The sequence below is a fragment of the Labrus mixtus genome, chromosome 2 (genome assembly GCF_963584025.1).
Source record: "Labrus mixtus chromosome 2, fLabMix1.1, whole genome shotgun sequence".
Taxonomy (NCBI): domain Eukaryota; kingdom Metazoa; phylum Chordata; class Actinopteri; order Labriformes; family Labridae; genus Labrus; species Labrus mixtus.
Genome location: NC_083613.1, coordinates 24,146,627 through 24,157,721, shown reverse-complemented (window position 1 = coordinate 24,157,721; position 11,095 = coordinate 24,146,627). Strand labels below are relative to the sequence as shown.

At 37.9% G+C, this 11,095-nt stretch overlaps 1 protein-coding gene across 1 annotated transcript; it reads left to right on the top strand.

The window, feature by feature from the left end:
* Window positions 1–549: 549 nt before the first annotated feature.
* Window positions 550–7,565, top strand: znf330 (zinc finger protein 330). The gene is made up of 10 exons (XM_061057542.1): window positions 550–644; window positions 1,060–1,181; window positions 1,823–1,842; window positions 1,962–2,032; window positions 2,277–2,353; window positions 3,735–3,861; window positions 3,977–4,081; window positions 4,233–4,279; window positions 5,950–6,067; window positions 7,020–7,565. The coding sequence occupies exons 2-10, from the start codon at window positions 1,062–1,064 to the stop codon at window positions 7,295–7,297; spliced, it is 963 nt and encodes a 320-aa protein (XP_060913525.1). The 5' UTR covers window positions 550–644; window positions 1,060–1,061; the 3' UTR covers window positions 7,298–7,565.
* The last annotated feature ends 3,530 nt before the right edge of the window (window positions 7,566–11,095 follow it).

The window sequence follows — 11,095 nt, the reverse complement described above, 5'->3', positions numbered from 1 at the left end:
TCATCTTTCTGCAGTGACATTATGAATCAACTGGATTTGGGATAAGCATAGTTAAGAGTTTTGGATCAAAAATAAAATATAATACCTTAAAAAATAACAGCGTTCACATTACTGATTGCCTCACTGTGTATGCCAAAGGTTTTTTGGTCATATTTTTTAAATTCATGCTCAATAAATTGATTTGCCAAATCAATGACAGTAACAACTATTGTAACATGAGTATGGATAAAGGATATACTGAATGCTACAACAAGTGTTTAAAATGTTGAATAAACACATGCAGTAAATTGGTTTATAACTTGATTGAACTCTTAATGAAGTACAATTGCTTTAATTTAATAAGATATAGGCTAATTTAATGAGATTTGTTTTCAAAACAAGCTGCTTTTTATTTAGCAGAGACAAAACCTTATTTTGACTGCAAACATCAGCAATTTTTTTCAATTTACATTTATAGTTATCTGTTTATAATTTGCAAACTACTGGCCAGGTAAAAATAAATAAATACATAGGCTATATATGAAGAAAAAAAAAATCACGGGAAAAAACAACAAAGTAGGAACTAAAGCTTTAGTAGCATGTTTCAACCCGGCCAGATATCCAGACCGGACCTAGAAGCTGTCGGAGGAGTGCTGACCATTTCGGTAAAGACATGCAAATCAAACACATTCGTTTTAAATGACACTTTGATGTAACATACAGGATTATTAATATCAATACTTAACAACCTCATTATTACACACGAACAGTAATAACTCACGTTAGTTTTCTTAGAAGGCGACGCGACGTGTCGTTTACTGTCTCATGATGAAACAGATAGCTTACACAATGCTAGTTTTTAAAATGATAAATTCACGTTAATCATCGGATTATTCGTCACATTTAGAGTCAACCAGGCCGATTGATAAAGTCTAATTTTATTCACGTTGAAATACAATCAAATAAAATACTGAAAATAACTTAAATCAACCGCAGCTTTACCTGTTGTCCAGAACTGCTCTTAATTGTTCCCTGTGTTCCCTGTAAACCTGTAACAAGCTTTTCTTTGTCTGGTTGAAGAGATGCCAAAAAAGAAAACCGGGGCCCGGAAGAAGGCCGAGAGCCGCAAGGAGCGAGAGAAACAGAGTCGAGCCAACCGGGAACATGTCGATGTGGCCAAACACCCCTGTAACTTCACCATGGTATGTTACAGCCGATACACAAGGGCAGTGAAGACAGATATTTAAGTCAGATATAAAGACTCATTTGAGTTTATCTACTGAATCATTTTAATTTTATGCTACAAAAAGCAATTTGTCCAAGTAGGCTATAGCTTATATACCTGAGGGGCTTCTGGATTATGGACAGCATCTGCAACTATCATTTTAAGAGCCTCAATTCTTCAAAGGAAAAAAAACTCACCCCCATAAAAAAAAACAACTAAAATGTGCGATATAATGAATAAAAGCTCATGAAAAGCAAAAGAAGAGGGATCCCTCTTCTGTAAAAGGGGTACATTTATGAATATCAAATATAATTTCATATTATTTAACAGCTACATGATGAAATTCAATGTGCCACTAATCATAATCCAATGAAATGATACACTATATTCTGAAATTGGCCTTTCTACACAATTTTCGAGATTTTCCTTCAAATGTAAAGTGCATTATAAATAAAATGTATTATTATTATTATACATTTTTCTGTTTTGTATTTGCACTTAAGCAGCCCGCTTGTACGCTTGAAAATGTTACATAGTCTTTCTCTACTGTTTGTGTACCTTCTAAAGTTTCCTTTCTTGACTACTGTAATCGTTTCTTTGTTGTCTTCTGTTTTCCAGGAATGTGACAAATGTCAGAGGTTAGTAAATGTATTATCTCATCTCATCTCATGTATTACATCGTTATATGACATTTTTCAGGTATATTTAGTCTGTCTCTGGTCAACCAATTAAACCTGTTTGTGATGTCACCTGGTAGAAAACAGAAGAACCGGGCTTTCTGCTACTTCTGTAACTCAGTACAGAAACTGCCTGTCTGCGCACAGTGTGGTAAGTTAACTGCAATAATAATAATAATACATAATACATATTTATATGTTATAAGAGGTACTTTATCGTTTGTACTCTGGCGCCCCCAAGTGGTGGCATGAAAAAATACACTTTGGTAGACAACAGTGTCATTTATTTTTTGATATACTTTATTATTGATTATTTATGAGATTAAGAGAATAAAACCTGAACATTAAAATAATCTGAAAGATGGCGTTTTATTTTTTGTCTTGTGTTGTGCCAGGAAAAACCAAATGCATGAAGTCATCAGATTGTGTCATCAGACATCCTGGGATCCACACTACTGGAATGGCCATGGTGGTGAGTTAGAAATGATTTAAATTGACTCTTTGAGTGGTAACACCTCTGCACATAAAGATCCTGTTTTGGACACACATAAATTAAAAAGAAGCTACAGTACATATATGTTTTTTATTCATGAAGTTTGAACTTATCCTGACGTGTGTGTGTTTTATGCCTCCTTTCTTAACCCCAAACATTTTTTAATGTGAACTATAAAAGTTATTTGACTGTGAATCAGCATGCTCACTGTTCAAACATATCATAAAAACTCTATTAAAATGAGTGTGCAGTGGAATAGGATTGCAAACCAATATGACATTTTTGGCTGTTTGTACTAGGGCCTGATCGATATGTGGATTTTTTTGGGGCTGATATGGATTTTAATATTAGGAAGAGAAAAAGTCAAATACTGATAAATAGGCCGATATCTTTCTTTGATCTATGGTCATTCTTTAGAGATAGATAGATATACACGTTTATTTTGTTGATCCCTCAAATGCAGTTATCAAACACTTGTGGAAAAAGATATACATTATAAAGAAGACAAGATGGTCACTAAACTGGAGTACCGGTAAATGTGCATGCTCGTGCATCACCGCTTTACAACGTGATAATACTTGTTTTAATTTATTTAGCGCCCCCTGCTGGTGACAGAGAACTGCTAGCTAGTGTAATACAATGAAACTCGAATGAAATGCTATTTTACAAGTGAATAAATCTAGTCATATCAGTGCATATCTGTGTTAAAATAATCCGATACTGATAGTCACTTGATACGCTAACATCGGCCGATATCGGTCGGGCTCTAGTTTGTACATAACATGTAGGGGGTTGAAATGTTGTTTTATGAGACCTCTATGTTGAGTCTAAGTCCTTAAACAAAACAACAAAGGGTTATCAATGACCAACCATCAAAAGAATGATATTTTAACAACATTTGCTAACACAAACATAACTTAGATTCTACATGTGCCATCAGTATTCAGCACTGTTGTCCATAATAACCAGACCTAATTATTTCTCACTGTCATAATTGTGTACTTTGTGTGTTGCAAAATGATGCAAGTACAACCAGGGCCTTATATTTATTGCACTAACCATCTGACTTCTTATGATGGTGAGGAAACATGCCGTCCAAGTATTATCAGATTATGATCTAATAGAATAGTGTGTTATTGAATTATAGAGGTCATAGAGTCATATTGAGTCATAGAAGTTAAGTCATGCTGACAGCTCAGTGAGAAGTCATTACAATCAAACAAAGCATGTTTCAGAGTTTGAAATAACTCGCTGTCCCATACATTATTTTTCTCTTTAGGTGGCTTTAAGTGGCTTTTATAAAAATAGATAAATAACATTGCAAACTTTTTTTCTGTGTAATTTTCATCTTGACAACAAGGGGGCAGTGTGTGACTTCTGTGAAGCTTGGGTGTGCCATGGCAGGAAATGTCTGAGCACGCACGCCTGTGTGTGTCCCCTGACTGATTCCGACTGCATCGAGTGTGAACGCAGTGTCTGGGAACATGGTGAGACCACCCCCCCCCCCTCCCATCCTCTCCCCCATGTGTTAAGTTCACTATAAAAAAGTAACTTCTGTGTCACACTGAAGAGCGTCACTGACTGTTTGAACTTCTTGAATAGGAGGGAGAATCTTCCGCTGCTCTTTCTGTCAGAACTCCTTGTGTGAGGATGATCAGTTTGAGCACCAGGCGAGCTGCCAAGTCCTTCAGGCAGAAACATACAAATGTGAGTCATTTAATGTTCCTTTCACACTGTCATAATATTGTTGTTAATGGGGGAAGTAAAGTGTGTCCCATTCATCCCACAGAATGATATCTTCAGGGCATGTGTGCAGAAGGGTGATCATGATTTTGTTTTTGCTTACATTCCAATTTAGGTGTTTCCTGTAATAGACTGGGACAACACTCCTGCCTGCGCTGTAAGGTGAGAAGAGATTTTACAGACAGATTCATCTGCTCACTGGGCAGAACTAAGCACTTTTATTAAAAGCTACACCCATACTATCAGCTCACATCTTAAATTGTTACCTCGGCCAAACAACAACAACAACTTCTTACAGATGACACACAAATCAAATGGAATTCTCCCCCTCTCTTTTTCACATTACATTTATTGTCCTCCACAGCAGGAAATATTCTTGTCATGCAGGAAGTGTGTAATTGCAACTCAAGATAAAGACAGAAAATCTTGCCTGGGTTTGAGCCAGAGAGTGTTCCAATAAGATAAAAGAATACTGACTGTCAAAATGAAGTCACATCTGCCACCAAGCATGCTCCCCCCAACCCCATCTTCCTCTTCAAAGCAGGATGTACTTTACTTAGACAAGACTCCATGATCTCTAACATCTTATTATATGTCTGTATTGTCCATGGTGTGTAAGAGTGAGCAATAGGCCAAGTTATCACACGTGATGATCCATTAAAGACATAAATAACAAACAAGCAGAAAAAGAGAGAGAGAGAGAAAAAAAAGCAGACAAAAAAATATATACATGTATATTTATAAAACAGGGTGGGGCGCTGGTGGCGCGATGGTTAGTGCGTGCGCCCCATGTATGGAGGCCCAGGTTCGAATCGAGCCTGTGGCTCCTTTCCTGCATGTCATTCCCCACTCTCTCGCTCTCTCTCCCTGATTTCCGACTCAAAAATAAATCTTAAAAAAATAAAATATCTTACAGAGTATGAACACTTGTGTACAGTCAAAGGAGTTATGCTATAGCATAGATTGAGATATCTAAGGGATTCCACCTTAACACAGAAAATGTTTTAGCAATGGCCAGACCTAAAATAAGTAGTCTATAGTGAGAATTAGACTCACTTCACTAATAGTGAGTTTTGATCTAAAAAATAATAATAATGTAGTGTATTAGAAAACACAAAACAGATTTGTGGGGCCCAGATGGCCTAGTGGTCTGGTCACGCCCCCATGTACAGACAGAGGCTATAGTCCTGCAAGCAGGCAGCCCGGCTTCGAGTCCGACCTGTGGCTCCTATCCTGCATGTTATTACCCACTCACTCTCCCTGATGATTTTGTATTCTGTCCACTGTCCTGTCAAAATAAAGACTAAAAGCCCCAAAATAAATCTCAACCTCACTGTTGATGCCTCATATAAGATTTCAACCTGAATATAAAATTCCTTTTTATGTGTAGTAGAATGAGGGATTTTTGTGATTTATTTTTGTCATATCCTGTTTGGAGCAGAAGAGCACTTGAACTTTTGTACTAAATATTTAAATCCCTGAGACCAAAATGAAAGAGTCCTAACAGTTACATAAGCACAGCTATTGGTGAACACAAAGTGAACTATCATTCAGCCTTCACATGTGATGGATTTTTCTGTCATATTTGCCTTCAAACTTACCAAATGATGACAAAGTAATGGGAAGAAGTAGGACATTATCCGAAGCAGAAGGACAGCGTGTGGTTAAAAGAAACACACAACAATGAATGATGAACATACTTGTCTAAACACGCCAGATCAGTTGTATTTATATCCTCGTTTATCCAAACAGAGCTGAAGGTATGTGTCAGGATAATATGTGTGATGTTGAAGTTTACATGTGATGATTTTGATTCACCCCTTGCCCTTCAGGCCTGTTACTGTGACGACCATGCCAAGAGTAAGGTCTTCAAACAGGAAAAAGGAAAAGCACCACCCTGCCCAAAGTGTGGCCACGAGACCCAGGAGACCAAAGATCTCAGCATGTCAAGTAAGTTTTACACAAGAAAACTTGAGAAAATAATAGAAAGTTTGTTTTATTTTCCAGTAAAGCTTTGGTTTAGGGGGAAGTTGCAGCAGCCTCAACTTTACTGCTTAATCAGGTTATTTAAGATGAAACAGGAAGGGTGGAAGAGTCATCTCTGAGAAATTAACTTTGATTTCCCATAAAAATGATGTTTTCCTCAGAGTTGCTTTTCACTGTATTGAGTTGTGAAACGGACACATTTATTTCACTTTTTCTAAAACAAATAGGTGCATCTTATTAAATGGCACCAAATCCAGGCTTTACTTGATCTTATGTGACTACTTCTCATAGGACAATGCAGTAATACTCTGTAACCAATATGTACTGTCATGTTATTGAGATGTAAGACATCGGGGAAACAGAAAGTCAGGGTCCACTTAGAAGAAGCCTAAGATCTGACACAATAGTCTCCAAAACAACAAAAAGAGTCAAAGTTCAAATTTGCACAAGACTGAAAAGATGGATTTAATGCTTTCTACACTTAAGCTGCTGACATAAATCTCAGCAGTTGTTTACATGTTTCCTGTGACTTAAATCTCATCACCTGGAAGAAAAAATATGGAGCCTTATCAAACACACCAAAAAAATCAGTTGTATGATAATTTATGAGTCTTTGAACAGCCGTTATTACAACCTCCCCTTACAGTAAGTCACTAACTAAAATCAGTCCCAGTGTGTGCCTCTTATTTTTTTAAACTTGCGTTCAAATCACGGGGCTAAGCACTCTTCAGCGTGCGACCATCTCTTTTTTTCCTTCATTATAAATGCTTTGTGATGTTTAAAAACAAAAAGTGGTCCCTGAAGGTATTTTTAGAATCCCGTTAAGAATCTTTTAAAGGCTCAGACTGTTTTTTTTATTGATTCTAAAACTACAGTGAAGCTTTTACAAACTGAAACATCTGTGTGTTCTCTGCAGCTCGTACGCTCAAATTCGGCCGCCAGGCTGGTGCTGATGATGATGACGATTACTATGACGGAGGGTCAGGAGGCTACGATGCTTACTGGAAGAACTTAGCATCCGGAGGCGGAAACCAACAGGACGACTACGGAGAGGACGATGATGATGATGAGGAGGAGGAAGACGAAGATGACGAGGAGGATGAAGAAGATGACGAAGAGGAGGATGAAGAAGAGGGTGAAGTGGAAAAGGCTTCTAATTCTGTGGCTGGTCTTAAACTGGACGGGACTGCGTGATCTGAGAGAGACTGGGGGGCTTCCTGCTCAGTTGATCCAGAAGATCCTCAGCAAAGGCTCCCTTGTTACAGATCCTGAATGAACAGGAACATTCAGTCGAATTCAGGATGTTGTTGTTGTAACTGTAGGACTGAGTGTCAATAAGATACAACACTTGTGTTATTTTCTATTCACTTACATGTTGAATCTAAAAGTCTCTGTAGAAACCTGCAAGCAGCCATACACGAAACCACCAAAATACAATAAAAGGATTCAATAAAACATTTTATTTTTTATTCAAATCAATGTTTTACTCATAAAAAAAAAAGGAAGTTGGATTATGAAACTAACAAAATGCTTGATTTCAAATTGTATTTCTCTCCCATGCTTTGGACTCAGTCAGTTGATCAGTTGAAATCATTGTGTTACGAGACTGCTGGTTTTCTGTTGGAACATCAGGGATTCCAGGAATCCAGATACATGAGCAACAACTCCCTCTTTGTAGTATTGGGCCAGTTTTATTCAGGAATGTTCAACATGTACATCTATGGCCCATGCAGCCAGGAAGAAAGTGGATTGGACCACTAAGGTTCTTTGTCAGGGCCTGGAAGTGGATCATGAGATCCACTTTGGACCTCTGCATCAAAACACATCCACGTCCCGTAGAAGACCTTTTGAGGTCAAATAGTTTTTCCCCTGATCGTAAATGTTTTACATGAAATATCCCGATATCCTTGGCTCTAGGGAGAGTGCTTGAAGACCCGTGGCCTCCTTCCTACCATTAAAAGTATTTTTCTCCAACCTAAATCCTCATTTTTTTATTTATTTAACATTCATTTCGGAATGTTCCTAAACACAGGAGCTAAGCAATCTTTTTCTTTTACTCAAGAATATAAAGATATTTGAGGCATAAGCCCCTTTTCGACCAGAGGAACTATCTCCCAGACCTTTCAACTTTCCTTTATTGTTCCCGAGGGGAAATTTGTTTTGGGAACTGTGTGCATTTTGACTGCAGGAACCAGGGTCTAGGGTGGGCGGCAGTAGCTTAGTCTGTAGGGACTTCGGTTGGGAATCGGAGGGTCAAGTCCCGGTTCAAGTCCCGGCACGGACCAAGTCCAGAAATTGGTCTGGTAGCTGGAGAGGTGCCAGTCCACTTCCTGAGCACTGCCAAGGTGCCCTTGAGCAAGGCACCTAACCCCCCCCCCCACCAGCTCAGGAGCGCCCACTGTGGACAGCCCCCTCACTCTGAGACCTCTCCATTAGTGCATGTCCATAGGATCCTGTTTGTGCATGTGTGTGTATTTTGGCCTGTTTGTGTAGCATGTTAACTAGACAGAGTGTAAAAACTAATTTCCCCTTGCAGGATCAATAAAGTATAAATTATTATTACATTTAATTCTAAAGGTAAAAGATCTAAAAAAGACCCTGCTATGGAGGTAGTACTTTCAAAAGGTCCAGGGACTTTAGAGGCCAGGGCATGCAGCCCCTGCAGTGCTGAATGTCTCTGATTGGTCAGGCATAGCAGAGTTTTACATCACCCACTGTGTTTAAAAGAGTGCAGCTGGAAGCCCATGCCCCACAGGTTTCCTCCCACCTTTATTTATAATCAAAGTCTGGTACAATTATAAAAAGGTACGTACAAAACACACTTTTTCAGACCAAGCATGAACAAAACTTAGCTAAAAATACAAATAAATAGAAAAGTAAAGAACAGAAGAAGAGTCAGAGGTCTAATCTGGACTCAAAACCTGTATATAGTTTTATAGTTTGTTTTTTTTAGTTAATGAACTTATTCGGCAGTAGCTCAGTCTGTAGGGACTTGGGTTGGGAACCGGAGGGTCACCGGTGCGGACCAAATCTGGAAGTTGGTCTGTTAGCTGGAGTGGTGCCAGATCACTTCCTGAGCACTGCTGAGGTGCCCTTGAGCAAGGCACCAAAACCCCTCCCCACTTCCAGCTCAGGAGCGCCCACTGGGGGCCGCTCCGTCACTCTGCCATCTCTCCATTAGTGCTTGTCCATAGGATCCTGTTTGTGCATGTGTATATTTCAGCCTGTGTGTGTTGCATGACTACAGAGTGTAAAAACAGAATTTCCCCTTGCGGGGATCAATAAAGTAAATTTTAATCTTATTCATGAATATTTGAAAAACTTTGGTTTGACTTCTACAGAAAGAATCTATCTGTTTGTGTGGTTTGGCAAAAATATTTAGGGAATTGTGTTTTTTTTTCCCATTAAAAACATCTTTCATTATGTTACATTATATTTTTCAGAAATTCAATTTTAAAATGATTTTAAAATTAGTTGTTCTAAATTAATACCCACCAATATTAACTTCAAGAAATTAATTACAGGGCTTAATATCATTTATCTTCTTAAAAGGTTTTTCTTGTGTTTGGTGAAAAGGGGAGTGAGGTATGCTACGGTGGCCCTGAAGTGCAAAACACAACAAACAACAATAAATAAGAAAACACACAAATCACAAAACACACAACAAATCACAAAACACAACGACAAATAGGCAAACACACATGAAATTTAAGTACAGTAGAGACTAAGTCTGAATCACCAGTTGCGCTCATGTTTTGAAATCAACACGCAAAAGCAGCATATCCTTCCAGTTAAAAAGAAAGACAATGGGTTCGTCCAATCAGTGACGATCCTTGTAGACCGCAGGTACCTACCTTTTCCGTTAGAATTTAATTACGATGTGTAATTCTTATTTTTTGTTTGTTTGTCTATTTGTTGTTGTGTTTTCTTATTTCTTGTGTGTTTTGTGATTTATTGTTGTGTTTTCTTATTTCTATGTGTTTGCCTATTAGTCGGTGTGCTTTGCACTTCAGGGCCACCGTAGTAGTATCCAGTTCTTATTCTTCTAACATTTCCCTTATACGCTTTCCTTTTTAATGACACACTAAACACAGCACTCGTCTCCTTTCCATTATCAATCCATTTGAAATGTAATACAGCCTGATTTGCATAATCTTCCCAGGACTTCAGGCCGTGGTGGAAATGGGCCACAGGAACCATTTAGTTCCTTGAAGAGAAGTCCCTGTAACTTGTAGCTCTTTCGAACTTTGGTGGAAATAAAACTGCATGTGTAGGTGTGGTAGAAATATTTTGATTGGCATGGAAACCACAAAAAAACATCCAAAAAACCTAAATATCAATATTTTGCTCTTTAGTTATATGTGATGACCTTTACTTTCTTTCTTTACCTTGTTTCAGAAATATAGTCATATGCTTGCAGAATTAAAACATAGTTTAGACAACTTTATCCATATAGAACATGATCACAGTTACCTGTGATATTTTCTCTTATTGATTTTAAAGCCCTCAAACTCCTGATGTGTTCCAGCTGTTTATCAGCTAACAGCCTTTTTAAGCAGAAAGTATTTCAGCCTTTAACCTGACTTCTATTTATTGAATCATGCAACTCCTTGAGGTCCCTCATTATTGCCCCTCATATTCTTATTAAGTGTTTTACACAGTGATGCAATAACCACAGACAAACTGTCCAATAATGAATAATAGCCTTACAATAGTTTTCAGTATTGTGCCAAGGATATGTCAGTCCTGGTTACCGTCTTACATAAAGTTATACAAAGGAATAGGTTGATGTGTACTTGCCTTGATCCTTGTAATCAGCTCCATTTGTTGAGGTTTGTGTTCAAACATGAAATTCAATAACATAATCCTGAAATCTTGAAATTGTATTATGCAAGTTTAAATGTACCTGTACATGCCTGCAGGACATTTATTTAAAAAAAATAGTTTATGTAAAGTTGCCTTGACACGTACTGGTGAGTAACAAAGTGACAT